This window comes from Bos mutus, chromosome 3 (assembly GCF_027580195.1).
Source record: "Bos mutus isolate GX-2022 chromosome 3, NWIPB_WYAK_1.1, whole genome shotgun sequence".
NCBI lineage: Eukaryota > Metazoa > Chordata > Mammalia > Artiodactyla > Bovidae > Bos > Bos mutus.
This window is the reverse complement of record NC_091619.1, coordinates 76,220,065-76,236,913: the sequence shown is the minus strand read 5'-3', so window position 1 is coordinate 76,236,913 and position 16,849 is coordinate 76,220,065. Positions and strand designations below refer to the sequence as shown.

At 40.6% G+C, this 16,849-nt stretch overlaps 2 protein-coding genes across 9 annotated transcripts in view; one reads left to right on the top strand and one right to left on the bottom strand.

Annotated features, from left to right (window-relative positions):
* DNAI4 (dynein axonemal intermediate chain 4) overlaps window positions 1-6,708 on the bottom strand; it is a 99,726-nt gene extending 93,018 nt beyond the window's left edge. Inside the window, 2 exon segments of the mRNA XM_005911759.2 lie at window positions 6,541-6,657; window positions 6,659-6,708. Coding sequence (XP_005911821.2) covers window positions 6,541-6,657; window positions 6,659-6,708 — 167 coding nt within the window.
* MIER1 (MIER1 transcriptional regulator) overlaps window positions 6,691-16,849 on the top strand; it is a 72,747-nt gene continuing 62,588 nt past the window's right edge. For 2 of the 8 annotated variants that reach the window (XM_070367874.1, XM_070367872.1), the window contains exons 1-3: window positions 6,691-6,973; window positions 8,062-8,162; window positions 11,167-11,240. In XM_070367874.1, coding sequence (XP_070223975.1) covers window positions 6,691-6,973; window positions 8,062-8,162; window positions 11,167-11,240 — 458 coding nt within the window. Of the gene's footprint in view, window positions 6,974-7,268; window positions 7,433-8,061; window positions 8,163-11,163; window positions 11,241-12,471; window positions 12,631-16,849 lie in introns of those variants that run through there. The other 6 variants (XM_070367873.1, XM_070367875.1, XM_005895791.3 and 3 more) reach the window with 6 other exon arrangements.

The following is a 16,849-nucleotide window of genomic DNA, read 5'->3' as shown; positions in this document are numbered from 1 at the left end:
AGAAGCAAGAAGACCGTTAGTTACAATGCTATGGAAATAGGCAAGGTGAGAAGTAATCAAAGCTTAACCTAAGGTGGGGAAATGTAGAAATAAAACAAATCCTAGATAAAGCATGTTTTAAGCATATCTTTTTATTTTCTGTAATTTAATGTTTTGACATCTAGGAATTTGCTGCACCTGAAGGGACTGCCCCTCCCAGAGCTAATCAATTTTTATGCATAGTAAGGGACTTGCCTACAAGTACACCATTTATATTGGCTTCCCAGGTGAAGAACCTGAATGCCAATGCAGGAGACATAAGAGACTCAGGTTCCATTCCTGAGTCCAAAAGATCCCCTGGAGGAGGGCATGGCAATGTACTCCAATATTCTTGCCTGGAGAATCCCATGGACAGAGGAGCCTGGCAGGCTAAAGTCCATAGGGTTGCACAGATGGACGTGACTGAAGCGACTTACCATGCACACATCATTTATATGCAAACCAATCAATCCAGAGTCCATACCCTCAACCTCCTCCTTTAGCAGGCTCTCAGAGACCTCACTCTCTGGGTCACTATCCACTTGCAGTAATCAGTGCAAAGACAGGAACCAGAAACCTAGGGATAGGCCCAATACCCAGAACCTTTAAAATTATTCAAACAAGCTATTCTTACATCTGCTTATTCTGGTTTGTCCATTCCTTGCCATGGAAACCACAATAAAGCTTCTTGCCCAGGTTTTCCTCTTGCTGGTTCTACATCCTGCCTGGCCCTGGTGCCTCTTCATGTACACCTCTATGTGGTTCAGCATGCCATGCCTCCTGGTTTTAGGGATCTATGAGTATTTAAAAACAAACTAACTTCGTCCTTTATGTTAGTTCTTTCTGTGTCTGTTTCTTAACCATACTCGATTAAAACAGCCCAAATACCCTTAAAACACAACAGACACAGAACTAATGCTTGCATGCATGCTAAGTCGCTTGCCATGTCCAACTCTTTGCAACCCTAAGGACTGTAGGCCACCAGGCTCCTGTGTCCATGGGATTCTCCAGCCAAGAATACTAGAGTGTGTTGCCGTGTACTCCTCCAGGGAATCTTCCTGACACAAGGATTGAACTTGTGTCTCTCATGTCTCCTGCACTGGCAGGCAGGTTCTTTACTGCTAGCGCCACCTGGGAAGCCCTACAGAATAGGACTTGATAATAACCATCCTGATTAACATTTAAACTTAAAAGTACTTCCACTTGTTTTTGTAATTCAATTTTTTTTACTTATTTCACCCTTTAAAAATAGGAGCACAATATTGCGATTCAGCATTTCTATACATTACAAATGATAACCACCCTAATTCAAATCTTATAATAACTTATTAGATATTTAATTGCCATGTTTTACATGTGAACAAACTTAGGTCAATTTAAATCCCCAAACTCATCCAATAACTCACAGACTATGTGTTCCTCAGCAAGTCTCTTAATCTGTTTCCTTCTTCGTACATAAATTAAAGTTAATAATAGTACTGGCCTCATAAAGTTAAGGTCATGATTAAATTAGCCTTTATTTCTAAAGCACAATAAAAAGTTAAATTGTAGACATGTTCAATTTTAGATATTATGAGTGCTAATCTGGTGGAGTTGTTTGGCAGCAGTTGAAAATCAAGAGGAAAGTGAATTTCAAGGAACAGAAGTGAGATACAGATTTGAGAAACTTTCATGGAGATGATAATAAATGAACTGAGTTCCAAAATAAAAACCTAGAGCCACAAAGAGAGGGTAATGGGCCAAGGAGAGAAACTGGAAGTAGAAAGTAAAACTAGAAAAAAGGCACCTAGCCCAGTAATAAGTGAACCAGTTCAGGGGTGGTTCAGGGTTAAAGAGGGGAAGATTGATATTGTTAAATGCTGTGAGGTAAAAAGAAAGCCCACTGAATTTGGTGACTTTTGAAACCTTTAGGTTACTCATTATTGACCTCTCAGTAATTTTCATACAGCAATGGAGACAATAGAATGCAAAGGTTAAAGAGTAAACACAGATACTTGTGGTTTATGGTCTGACATGTAAAGGCTGCAAAAGACATCGATCCAGTACTCACAAGAAAAAGGTTTAGCAAACTGAAAATCAGTGGGTCTTCTTAGACCCATCAGAGAATTGAGGTTACATGCAAACCCCTGTACTGAAAGAGATGTAGGAAAAACAGAATCACAACTTACTGAAACTGCCACTAGAGCTAACAAGTGGAAGGAAAACCTAACAGGCAATAGCCTAATTGCTGAAAAATGAGTGTAGACTAATTCAAAAGAGAAAAAAATTGCTGGGGGCCCAGCCTTAGAGAGGCCCCCACACTTATCAAGTTTTACCTTTAGGAGCTCCAGCAAGCTCCCAGGATGAAGGTCAGAGTAAAACTCCCTGAGTTTCAGCAGGCGGACAGGAAGTAACCATTCTGAAATATAAACAGAATGTTTAGTTATCCTTAACAGAGGCCTGCCCTCAAGGAAAACCATTTTACCAGAGCCTAAGCAACATGGGGAAAGGGAAATACCTTACTTCAAGTCCACCTAACCTTCTTGTTCCACCTAAAAAAAAAAAATTCTGAGAATTACTTATGAAGGTCATGGCCCAGGGAAAAAGGCCCACTAAAAGATTAAGACCTAATCATAGGATTAAGGTACACTTCTCTCTGCCTTCCCATTCTCACCCAGCACATCTTACCACATCAACAGAGCTTCTGTATAATAACAGGGGATTACAATGGGAAGAACTGCAAGGCTCAGATTCTAAGCAGGAGTCTCTAGGGAAACCTAAAAACCAGAGGAGACAAAAAACCAGGACACTAGAGGAAAATGAAGTCTCGGAAACCTACAGCTACAGTAAACAGCCTGATTCCTAAGCAAATAAACACAAAACTTCACACTAAGTGCTTACTTATCTCAGTTTATATTACCTGATGCAACATATTTAGCTTTCAACAAAATACATGGCATAAAGCAGTCTGAAGAAACAAGCATTAGAGCCACAACAGATAATGGCAGAGATTTTGGAATTAAGACTGGGAATTTAAAATAATTATGATTAATATGCTAAAGATTCTAATGCAAAAAGTGAATAACAAACAAGAACAGATAAAAACTACTCTCCCCCTCTCCCACCCAAATCAAAAGGAAACGAATAAACTGGGCAAAGAAGTGAGATAAAAGCATTGAAGAAAGCACTAGTGCTTTGTTTTTTTCACCACAGTGGAAGACTGCCCTATACAGCCAATCCCCAAACTATGATTTTTCGACTTCACAATGTTTTGAATGTAATACAGTTCATTAGAAATCCTACTTTGAATTTCTTTTCCTGGGCCAACAATATAAAATCATACTCCCACAGCTCCCAATCGTGCAATCACAAGGGGAGGCAACAAATACAACCATTCTGTACCCACACAATCATTTAATTTTCAGTACAGTGGTCAATAAACTATATGAGATATTCAACACTTTATTATAAAATAACTTTGTGTTAGATGGTTTAGTCTAACTATGGGCTAATGTAAGTGTTCAGAGCATGTTTCAGGTAGGCTATGCTAAGTATGCTTCTCTGTTGGCTCTGATGGTAAACAATCTGCCTGCAATGTAGGAGACTGGGGTTTGATCCCTGGGTCAGGAAGATCCCCTGGAGAAGGGAATGGCTACTCACTCCAGTATTCTTGCCTGGAGAATTCCATGGACAGAGGAGCCTGGGGGGCTACAGCCTATAGGGTCACAAAGAGTCAGACGCGACTGAAGCAACTTAGCACGTGTGCCCATGATGTTTGGTAGGCTCAGTGTATTAAGTCCATTTTCTACTTAATGATATTTTCAACTTATGATGGGTTTACTGGGACATAACCTCATGGTAAACTGAGGAAAATCTGTATTGTTAAGCCAATAGGAAAAAACCCAATATAGGAAAAACTGGAGTGGGAAAGTGAAAAATTGATAAATACATGTTTCATGAGATCCTTTCTGAGATCAGTATTAAATCCTAAACTGAGAAAGATGAGAAATAATATATGAGGTCAAACCAATGGTTGTAAACTTTATTATGTATGAAATTTTGTTTTTAATTAGATAATATGGCTACCTCAAAAAGTGAAGGTTATACTACTTCATATCTCCCACCCTAGTTCAGTTTAGTCACTCGGTTATGTCTGACTCTTTGTGACCCCATGGATTGCAGCACACCAGGCTTCCCTGTCCATCATCAATTTCCAGAGCTTGCTCAAACTCATGTTCATCGAGTCAAGTCAGTGTCCATCTCCCACCCTACTCTTTCCTTAATAGGTAATCTCCCATGAATGTGTCATTGTTTCAGAAATCCCCAAGGGAATTTTTCTAACACTCTCTCAGGTACTATGAGAGTTTTATGATTTTTTAAGAATTTACATGAAGTCAACTTAATTTTACTTTGAGATTTCCATACCAACAAGTAAAAAAACCAGACAAGAGAAGCAGTAACCAATGTTACTAAAGTATATATTACACTCATTTGTTTGCTGTCAGCAAATATTTATCATCTTGCGTCTAGGCAACAGCAGTGAACAAAACAAAAACCTCTGCCTTCATGGAGTACATCATAGCTTGGATGAAAACAGATTAACAAAAAAGTATATAATGTACCAAACAGAATAAACTTTTTGAAGAATAATAAAGTAAGTTGAGGAACTGGAAGTATTGGGAAGAGTTTATTATTTTATGTTGGGTAGTTAGAGAAGGACTCTTTGATAGCTGACAGCTGAAGAAAACAAATGAATTATGAAATGACTAAGGGTACAATATTCCAAAGAACAGTAAATGCTGTTGAAAGGCCTTGAAGTGGGAAAAGGTGCTTGATATTGTTGTGGAACAATACAGAGTATAACTAGCCAAGGGGAAGCATCCAAGGTGAGATCCTGTGTGGCCTACAGAGGATGAGCTATTACTCTGAGTGAAATGGGAAGAATCAGAGACTTTTGAGAAGAGCCACAGTGATTACTACATTGAATGAAGGTGATGGTAAAGAGACCATTTAGGAGTTTACTGCAATGTGACAGTTACTGACCCTGGAGTGGTGGTCTGGACTTATTTTGCATGCAGAGATGGTAGAATCTACTGGTAGACGGGGGTATTGAGATGTCAAAGGTAAACTAAAGTTTTTTTACTGAGTAACTGGAAGAATGGAAATTGTCATTTACTGAAATGGGAAACTGCAAATTTGATTAGAGGGGAAAATAAGTTCAGTTTTAAATATGAATTTTGAGATGCCAATTAACTTCTAAGTGCAGCTATCTGATTTTAAGCCTGTTTTCTTGGGAGAGGTACTGGCTGGAGAGATAAACTTGTAAACTGTGAGCAAATGGGTAATTTTTAAAGACAAAAAACAAGAGTGAAGAGAAAAGGTTGTAAGACTGACCGACCCCTCAACACTCCAATATTTAGATATGGGAGAGACTGAAGACCTAACAGCAAAATATTTTGAAAAGGAATAGGCATAAAGCAAGAGGAGAATTAGGAGAGAGTAGTGTCCCAGAAACCAAACGAAGTGATTCAAAACTCAGGAAGTGGTAAATTAGATCAAAGCTGCTGATGGGTGAGTTAAGAAACAGAAATGGCCATTACACTTGGCTGGACAGTTATTGCTGACCACACAAGCTGTTTTTAGTGGAGTGGAAGGATGGACAAACCCTGGTGGTTCAGATGGTAAAGAATCTGCCTGCAATGCAGACCTGGGTTTGATCCCTGGGTTGGGAAGATCCCCTAAAGAAGGGAATGGCTACCCACTCCAGTATTCTTGGCTGTAAAATTCCACTGTACAGAGGAGCCTGGTGGCTACAATCCATAGGATGGTGAAGAGTCGGACACGACTGAATAACTAACACTTTCACGTTTCAGAATGGACAAAAACCTGAGTACCATATCCGAGACAAAAAAGAAGATTCTCTCCCAACACCTTTGAAAGAAGTTCTGCTCAAGAAAGATTAGCTGAGCTGGAAGAGATAGCAGAGGGGAGATGCTGAGGGTTTGAGGAGAGAGAACAAAAGTGATCTGGAAGTGTGGGAGAATGAATCAATTAGGAAATTTTAGTGGAATAGATAGACTAAGCGACCATTTGAAGTTTTAAGTGAGACAACTGTAAAGCTGTGGGCTTCTGTCCAGCCCTTAATCCAACTGCTGCAGAACAGAAGGTTGTAAGCTGGAATGAGTTTTAAGGGAGGACGGTATGAGGAGAAGGCGTAAAAAAACCTCGACTACAGAGCATAGTAATGTTCAGTCTGATAGCTCACAGAAGCTGAGAGATTGAACATCTGGGTACAGCTCGAAGGTAACAAGTTGGAGAGAAATAAACCACCACACCAGGAGTGCCAGGAGGAACGGCGGTTCTAAACAAACGAGGTCTTTTCTCAAAAGAGGTTTGGAAAAGGCTGTACTGTGCCAAGGAAGGAGACACTGCCACCTCGGAGGTTACAAGGTTGCTGACTCCACACAGATGAAGCGATAAATTCTAAAAGGGCTCCCTCCGGGACCCAAGGGGATGGACTAAAGTTTTAGCGTCCGAACTTACACCCCGACGTTCGGCTGCCTGCGGCCGTTTACTGGAGAGATGGGCATGGTGGCGACTGGCTGCGGAATGGTCAACCGCCCTTTTTCCTCGCTGCTTCTGAAGCCCCTGTACCCGAAAGCCGGCGTTAGCGGCTCTGGCTAAGGCACGGGAATGTTTGCCGGGCGTCATGGAGACGGTGGAGCCCTGGCTCAACAAGAGGCCGCGCGGTTGGCTGGCGGCTGGAGGCCGAGGAGGAGGGAGGAGGCGGAGGGGAGGGCAGAGGGTTGGTGGAGCAAGAGGAAGCTCCGGACGACGACTAGAAGAAGGAGGCGGGCGGCCCGGGCCTCAGGCCCCTCCCAGGCTCTGAGTCTCCCGGGCTGCAGGCGGATGGATGGGGCTTCTTCAGGCGGTGGCGGCAGCAGCGGAGGTGGCGGCGGCGGCAGCAGCAGCGGCTGTAAGTGCAGCCTCCATAAACCATCTCTCCTCTCCTAGTCCTGTTCGGGATAAGGGGCTACCGAGGTGTCCTCGGTCCCCTTTCTCTCCTTCCCCTCCCCCACCGCAGAGTACCGCCCGGAAGACCCTTCACTTCCGGGGAGGAGCTAAGAGAGCGCGCCCACCGGGCTGCCCCTCCTGGAGTGGCGCCCGCCACCCAAGGCGCATGCGCAGCTCCTCTCCACCGCCCACCCCCGCCCAACTGGGTCTTTTGCTTTGGCGTTGGCGGCGGCGCGCTGGGAATCCGCTGCGGAGAGTTCGCCTCGCCCTGTCCGCTTCCGCCCCTTCCTCCAGTCGGCCCAGGAACCCGGTCGGGGTGGGGCCAAGCTGACCGCCCCGCTGTGGCCCCGCCTCTTTCGCGCTGTATCTCCGGGTCCTGTCTCAGCCCAGGGAGACTCCTGCTCCCACTGCATCCCTGGTGGTGAGCAGGGTCCTCGGCAAACGGGTCCTGGGCAAAGCAGCCCTTTTCGGAGGGAGTAAGGGAGGGAGGAGAGGCCCGAAGAGGGCATTGTTGTGAGGGAAAGAGGTCCTAGCAGCCCGTGGGAGGATCCCTGGGGACAGATGCCCCCCGCCCCCACCTTTGAATGGCCTTGTTTTTTCAGCTTTTGGTGGAAAGATGTCTGGCATGGAGACCATCTCTAGTCCTCGATTGCTGTGTGACCTTGGGCGAGTCACTACTTCTCTCTGGGCCCCAGTTATCCCTAAAACTTCCTCCAACGCTAAAACTCTTTAATTTTGCAGAAAAGCTTATGCAGTTACAAGACTGGCCGATCTACTGAGGCCGCTTAGCCGAGGTGACCCGGACTTGAGTGAACCTTTCTTCAGTCATGGGTGGAATGAGGCGACCTATTTATTGAGTCACTTTTATTCCTTTATCATCAGTTGCAAATTGCATGACTCAAGGCTCATTAATGTTTTTCTAAAATTATCATGGGATTCCTGTCCTAATTCCTGGCTGTCTTTAAAAATTAGAGATGGGTTGAATACTGAGCTTGTAAGATCATTGTCTCCAGTCTCGTTACTACTGAGGCTCTCTTTCCTTTGATCCAGATGGTGTGGTGGCTCGATTCTCCCAGTGCCTGGCTGAGTTTCGGACGTGGTTAAGAACCAACTGGTTGAGGTTCAATGCAGACAAGACGGATGTGATGCTGGTAGGCAGGGGCGCACTTGGAGATTAAGGGAGGGAAAGTCCAAACTCCCTCAAGTATATAAATGTTATATTACTTTTCCAGTGTTTGAGAACGGTTGATGGGCCAATAATTTCCAGAGTTTGGATGAGATTTAAAAATCATGTCAACAATATTATCAAAATACCAATTTGTGATAATTTGATAAAATGGAGCCACTGGATAAAACTGTATGTAAAAATTACGAAAAGGAAAACCAGAACTGTTCTTTGCAGAACCAAAAGGCTATATATGTGTTTTGGGGTGGTGTTAATAAAAATCAAACCAAGAAAAAGATGATGCTAATTGTCGCATAGATGTGGGACTTCCAATGTGATGCATTACTGCTTTGTAATTTACATGCTGCCTGCTACAGTAAAGGTAAAACTATCTAAAATGTCATTTTTAAAAATAGGTGAAGTTTTTTGACTTTTAGGTATTCTCAATCGAATTAGTAGTTACCCATAAATTTTCACCTGCACATCATGTGAAGGCTGTCACTTTTAAATAAAAATTTAAGAAAATGGTCTTAAAAGGGACTCTGAAAATTGTTAGATACAGAAGTTGGTTTTAGGGTTTTGAATGTACTGTGTTAATCTATTTCATTCAAACAGCCCCAGAGTCTAAATTGTTGCAAATTATTTTCTTGATGCATTTTGAGAGGTACTTTTTTGAATTGCATAACATATGTATATAATATTCCTTATATCTGAATCAGGTATTGGTCCTGAATAAAAGGATATATTTCTTAGGTACATGTAAATTGCCAGGTTTATTTATTGGTTAGTTTGGGGTACTGGTTGAAGAAAAATTGAGACTTTAAAATGCCTTAGTTGAAAGCAAAATAACTTTGAAGGGTTTGTGTGTGTGTGTGTGTGTGTGTGTGTGTGTATTGCAACCTCTATAAAATTGTTAAATAATTTTTTTAATGGCATATGCAGTAAATTGCTTAAAAATAGTTTCCCAATATAATTGCAGTTTTGAATAACTTAATGTGGTAAAAGTTAATGTAAGTTTGCCTGAACACAAGGAAGCCTTTAGGTGGTGGGGAATGGGAGCTAAAGAGGCATTTATTCAGGCTTTGTAGTGATTTTTTTTTGTTTTGGGACGTTAGCCACAAATCTTACATATAATTAGAATTAACCACACCTTTTTACTTAACTGTAAACATTTTACTACACAATTCTAACAACTACCATTTTGGATATCACAATAATAAGGACTATAAATTGTAATAATTTTAAACAGCTCATATGTAATGGTGAATTTTCTCATGGCTTCAACTTTGTAATGTCCCCTTTTCAGCTCCTCTAGTATCAGTAGTCTTTAAAGATTTATTTTTTGTTAACCCAAGTATAAATATTGAGTGTTTATATTTGGATACAAAGAAGACATCTGTTGAATTAATCCAAAGTGCTGAAGAACTCAGGGTAAGGGGTGACAATAACAAGGAGGTAGACTCTGGTTTGATAAAAAGAAGAATGTTCCAAACATTAGAGGTTTTTTTGAAAAGAACAGCCTTTTTATGAGACGGTGAGTACATTGGAGCTGTTTAAGCATAGGCAGGAAAGCCTGGTAGTGGGGAAACAGAATGAAGGATTCCTACCTAGACAGTTTAGAAATTGACTAAAGACCTCTAAGGTCACATCCAGCATTAAGATTCTGTGACTAATGAATAGTTAATTTATACATATTTGATACTGAAGAGGTATACAAGAGTTTTGAGAAAGACTTTGCCTTCTTTAAGAACCAGGTTCGATCCCTGGGTTGGGAAGATCCCCTGGAGAAGGAAATGGCAACCCACTCCAGTATTCTTGCCTGGAGAATCCCATGGACAGAGGAGCCTGGCAGGCTACAGTCCAGGGGTCACATAGAGTTGGGCACGACTGAACGACTAACACGTGACATGATGACATGACAAGATGGCTCCTAATTTTTTTTTTAAATAAGCATTTTATTTTATTTTTTGGCCACGTGGTACTGCATGCACGTCCTTAGTTACCCAACCAGGGATTGAACCCATGCCCTCGGCATTGGGAGCATGGAGCCTTAACCACTGGACCGCTAGCTAGGGAAGTCCCTCCTAAAAATTTTAAAGATAAATATATCACTAGAATAAGATGGAAGGTGGGTAAAACTATACTGAATTCAATATGTGAACACTGACTTACAACATTGGAGCTGTTTCTCTTTTCCTTTAGAATGTCTGAATCAAAAAAAAAAAAAAATCACTTAACCCACATTTACAAAAAAACAATGTAGAGTGAATTTTTTTTCCTTAAACAATAATGCCACTTAAAAATAGTAAAATTGATGGACAGTATTAATAAACTTGAAGTTTTTTATCAGTAAAATGGATACCCATTCAAGTATGTCCTAGACCCTGATATTCCTGACAATTTCAGTAGCTTAAAGGACTGTGAACCCCAGCTCTTTATCACAATCAGGATTCTTGTTGATAACTGAAGAATCAGAGATTCTTCAAGCAAATTATTCCTATGCCTTGCATTTTGACAATACTGTTTAATCTTCCTTTTGATAACCAGCTAAATTTCATATATTAGCTTTCCCATTTAAATGGATAATTTTCCTTTAATCCAGTTGTTTTATAAAGCCTGAGTTTCTACCTCTAGGCCCCTTATTCTTATCTTTACCCACCTCAGTTCTATGCACATCTATTGTTCTTTGCCTTCACAGCCGTTTCCATCAAGCATCTCAAAGTGAAAAGTGTTGGACTAGGAACTGACTTAAAAAGTCATTTCTGTTTCAAATCAGAAGGACTAAGGTAATTCAACAGGGTAACTCTTAGAAACTATATACCTATGCTAAAATATTTATCCCCAAGGAATCCTGAAAAACACTTTTATATAAGTATTCTAAAAAATAAAGTGAAAATTCTGTACAGTACAGTTAATGGTAAAAATTGTTTGTAGATTTGGGAACCTTAAAGTTTTCCTTTCTCTTCTTTCCTTTGCTTTTCTTTCAGTAGAAAATGTGCATCAGATGTTTATGTTTAATTGGTTTACAGACTGTCTGTGGACTCTTTTCCTGTCATATTACCAGGTAATGTCCTTTCACTTAGCAGCTACTTCATATACCTATAAATGCACAAAATATTCATGCACAAATTATTACTGGACATAATTTCAAGTTAAATGTTGAATCTTTGGAAACTACTTAATAGAATCTAGAATTTTAAGGGAATACAAATAATCTAAAACAGTCTTCCCCATATTTCATTGTAAGTTAAGTATTGGTTTAAAGAAAAATTGTATACGTGCACATTTATGTAATATATAGTGCTGGCAAAGCATTATTTGGAGGGAACAAATAAGTTTCATATTTAATTAGTTGATTTTGGAAGTCATTTTTGAAGTTGCATTAAGAAGAACCCTTGAACATTTGGGGGAAAACGGTCTTTATGAAATAAGACTATCTAACTTCTGGTTTGGTAAAATGTGTTAGTACACGTTTTAATATCATGTTTGCATTACCCAGTATCTGCCATAGTAATGGAAGTGAAACACGTTTGTTATTTTGCAATCATTGGCTCTGGCAATCATCAGAATTGGCACCAAAGCCAGTTGGCAGTTCTCGGCCAATACAATAAACTTTTAAATTGCAGGCATTTCAGGCACTGCACATAAGCAAATTCTCCACCTATACAGTCGAGTTGGAGATTATATCTATTAAAGAGCAGCTTTTCAGTATTTCACATTTAGAAGAACCATTGCATAATTACGTTACTACTGGCATTGCATAAACTGTGTGAGGAAAAGCAAATGATACATGAGGATGGCAGTCTACCCAGTACAGTCCCTTTTCTTAATCCCTGCTGTGACCTGTAAAATTCTGTTATATGGGATTTTACCATTTCTGTCGGGAAAGATCCAAAAGAAGTACCCGTCAAGGGATAACCGCTTTCAAAGCGCACTGCTTGACGTTGTTGCAATCACAGCAACATCCGTTTTTCCAACAAATGGGACTTCAAAAAAGGCCTACACGTTAAATATATCGTATCTTTTCCCCAACGATATGAATGCTGGACGTGTCTCCTTTGGCTAGTTTCCTTCACCTCTAGTCCCTAGAGCCCGCTCCCGGGCTGGGGTCGCTGATCCGCTGGGCTGAGATGCCCACCTCCCGCTCTACACCCACCTTGGCTCCGCCTCCTCCGCGCTCCTCTGGGGGAGGGCTGCCTCGGGGCCGCGCGCGCGCGCGTTCTGGCCTTTTCCCTCCAGTCCCGCTGAGCCCCGGCGCCGCGAGGGGGCGGAGTGGGGTGTGGTGGGCGCGCTCGGGCGGCTCCTGCGCGTTCCCGCCGAGGCAGCGGCGGCGGGAGCGGCAGAGGCGGCGGAGGCTGGAGTCCCGTTGCCGAGTCTCACATCCGGGTTCTGGCCGTGACCCAGCTGCGGCCGCCGCGGAGATGTGACCCGTCAGTACGGCAAATATGGCGGAGGTAAGGGAGTGAGCTCCCCCTCCCCGTCCCGGAGCCGGGCGCCCCCAGGTCCGGGCCGGGGAGGAGTGGAGTGGGCCTGGCTAGGGAGGCCGAGCCCTGCTGGCGCCACTGCCCACCTGTTGTCCAGAACAGGCCGCGCTCTGGGCGGGAGCTTTTCGTGGAACTTAGTTGGGATGGGTCTGTGGGTAGGAGAAAGCGGAGGCGTAGTTCGACTTCGGGGGCACTTTAAAGGGTCGAGGGCGGCGTACCCGTGCGTACGGAAAGGGGCGAGGTGGGGTGGGGGGCGCCCGCGGAGTAGGGGCGCCTGTGGCGCAACTTCGCCGGCCGGTGCTAGGGGCCGAGAGAGGAGCTGCTGCTTCCTCTTGAGAAGTTTCTTCCCTCTCTAACCGAGATGCTGTTGCGCCCTACCGCGTCACCCCCATCGGTTTGCTACTGACATTCCGCCTGTGTTGGGGAAAACGTAAGGAAAACGGCCTCTGATTAACTCAGTAATTTTCTTGATGGTGACCAGATGAGCGTGGAGAAATGAACTTGGTCTTTTCGCAATCCATCACTCTAGGTTAGGGCAGCCTCACCATTTCTTCAAACATTCCCCCTTCGCCTCCCCGTAGAACCTCTTTTTCTCTATATTTCAGAAGAGTTGCTTTCTCCCTTTCTTAATCACTTTCCGGGCGTTTTACGCCTTTGCGAATCGAGGCTTTCTATTCCTGTCTTTCTCTTTCAGTTTTTTCCCCGCTTAGGGAAGATTTCCTCCCCTCCCCCTCCTCCCCCCTACTCCCCTCCTCTCCCCTACCCCCCCCAACCCCCGCCCCAGTTTGCTCTTTTTCTAGTAAACGAGTTCCCAAAGCCCCCTTTCTTCACTGGCGATTGTTTAAATTTTGGGGCCTTAAATCCAAAGGGCCCTTAAACCATCATGTTGGGGCAGACAACCTCTGTTGATTAATCTGAATTTAGTATATACTACTGGAGATTAAAATTTTTGCCTCTGATGTAAACCTATAAACATTTGACTTTTTAAAAATACATTTTTTCTCCCTTACCATCAGAAGAATTTCGATATCCTTCACTCGCTGGAGTTGAAGAGGTATATTTGGACTTCTGTGTCTTTCTTGAGTAGAGCCACTTTAAATGTTGGCAAAGACATTTTTTTCTTTTGAGAATTATCATTTTCATTGTCTCAGGGGTACCTAAAAACAGATTTAGGAAGTAGGTAATTATATTTACCGTCCACCCCCTATTTTTGTCTTCATTATTTGCTAAATGAAGCCAATGGTGAGTACACGTTCATCAATACCATAATACTTCCTTTTAAAATTTTGGAATTCAGAAAAATACGTTTCGGAGAAGAATGTTAATTTGGAGACCTGTTCAAGTACCTGTTGAGTGGAGGGACCCAAAGCTTAAGAGTTTTCTGGAGTGGCTCTTAGGGTGCTCCTTCCCCTTGGTGTATGGAAACTGACTTTATGTTCTGGAGTATTTGCTATTTAAAAGGAATAGCAGGATTGATTGCTGCCAGTATTTTTAAAATTTTAATATTCTGACAAAAATAAATTTAAATCTTAAGATTTACTTCCGTTTATTTTGCTCTTTGTGATTAAAGAATTGTATTCCAAGGAATATAAATTGGAGAAAACATAGTACTTTGTATTTCACTTACTGTGACTGGATTTATTCCACTGGACTGAAAGATATTTAGTCCTGATGAGGTTCTTAAGGGCTTGTTTCCTTCGTGTGTAAAAGGGGAAGGGATTCTGGGTACCTGGCTTTACATATATTTTGTCAAATAGTCTTCAGTGAATGCCCATTAGGTAAGCAGCGCTGTGCTGTAATAGGTGATGGGGTTTCTTGCCTCGTGGTGCTGCTCAGGATGGTTTGAATTTTAAGTTTTGTAGTCACATTTTTAAAGCAGGATATTACTGAAGGAAAATACCTTAGTGTATAAAAATACAGTGAAAAATGTGCTTTTTTTTTTTTAAAAACCTTAGAAATTTTAACTACTACCACACTGAAAACAATATGTAAATCATTTTAACATTTTATTTCTTTTAGAATTAAAGATGATTGTATTCATTAGTGATTGAGTCACTGATCGTTTCTTAATAATTTCAAGTGGACATTTTAGTTTCCTTAAAAATCCTTCACTTGGAGAATGGAACTTTCATGTTTTGTAGGAACACACGGATAGTTCAATTTCAAGAAAATTTAAAAAACCCTGAAATTTGTTTCCAATGCATTTTAGTGACCTAGTTATCTTTTAAAAATTAATCTTTCGTGTTCTTCAATTACTTGTAGATGGTTTTATTTATAATAGAATTTTGCGGAAGAGTGGAGGAAACTTCATCTCTGTCCTACAGAAAATCTAGAACCAGTGGAGTAGTGAAAAGTAAAATGAATTTGTAGTTTTCCTATCTCAATATTTTAGTAATTAGAATGATTTTAGAGACTAGTCATTTTAAAAATTAGACGAAGGAGAAATGCTTGATTTATAGAGTGCTTCTACTTTTATTTGAACTCCGAAGAGATTTTTTTTTTTAATGCTGCCAATATAAAGCATGTGATAAAATAATTCAAATGCCGTGCTCTTTGCACTATGGGTTAAGTAGACCTGAAGACTGATGCTAACTGGTGAAATAACAGTACGTGCAAAGTGACAATATGTGTTCATTTGATAAATCTAAAGGGAAAATAGGTCACTGAAGAAACATGTCTCTAGAGAAAAATGTAGGTATTATGCTTCTGGGCTTTTTTGTTGTTTCCCGCATAGAGTGACCCTGATCTTGTTTTTCCAAAAAAATATTTGATTCTTAAATACTGTTTGCTTTAGATGTGTACAGAATACTAAATTTTCATACATGATCTGATTATCTTATTCCATAATAAGTATGTCATGCTTATTAAAATTGTAGTAACATTTAAAACATACATAACGTATATGGAAGTAATGACATATGCTCCATTTCTTAATACTTTCTGGTAATATTTCTCCCTGCTTATTATCCCCTAAAATTATTAATCAACCTTCGAAAAGGAGGCTCTCCTAGTCACACTTAAAGGAAATTACAGAGTAGTGGCAGTTGTACAAAGGCAGTGAGAAAGAAAGAATAAGAGGAAAAAATAGTCCTTTGGGTTTTATAAGGAATGTGGTATACAGACTTTTGGGAATGAACAATTTGTCTTTTATTTCAGAGTTTGTAAACACATAAGCTACTTCTCTTTCAAGGGAAAAAAGATCATAGCATAGTTTAAGACCTGTCTTTTCACCTAGGCCATATTGTTGTCTCATAAAAAGAAGAAAATTTAATGGATTTGCTATTTTGTGTTAGTTTTAAGTACTTTAGTATTGCCAAAAATAATAGTATTCAGTCACTGTCACATCTATCCCTTTCTGTTAAAAACAGACTCCTTGTGTAACATTTTTCAAGGGTTATTTGTATTTTGTTTCTTAAGGAAATAGGATCATCTTGAATGCTATTCTTGATAGTGTTAATTTCTACTCTAAACAAAACTTGTTTCACTGCAATGAATTCAGACCTAAAATAATTATGCCAGTAATGAAAAAAAAATTTTTTTTTAGTGTTTATACTTACAGAGCTATTAAGGATTTATCCAGAGTGCTTAACACCCATGATGAAAGTTTAAAAAGCTTAATTCAGAAGAAATAATAGTCAAAGTGCTTGATAAGGTAGGAAAGATTAGTTGGGAAATAATAAAAGTGAATTTCTTTTAGAAAATTCTGGAGACTAATAATTTTCCCAAATAATTAAAAAATGCAGCATTGCCATTGAAACTTCAGCATGTCATTATGAAAAGTAACCAGCTATACAGAAATTTCTTGCATGAATTTCAGATGGAGTCACTGTATATTTCTAAAGATTTCCAAACGGTTTCAAAATTCATTGGAGTGATTAAGTTCACATACCAGTTGTTACTGGGGACCACTCTGTTTGACTTAGGCTGTGGCTTAGGATGTTATGTTTATGTTGTATGAAATTCATAAAGTAGCAACCTCCAAAAGCTTTTTGCAAATTAGATTTTTTCCCCCAGTAGCCCTAGATTTTAAAAATAATACATTTAGAATAGTCTTAAACATATCCCATACATGAAGCTAAGTACTCCTTAGTAGTGTTACGTTTTTTGAGCAGTTCATAAAAAAGTAAGGAACTTAGATCTCAAAGGAAATGGAACTAAACCTGAAGAGATCTAAGTCTTTTCATTCTAA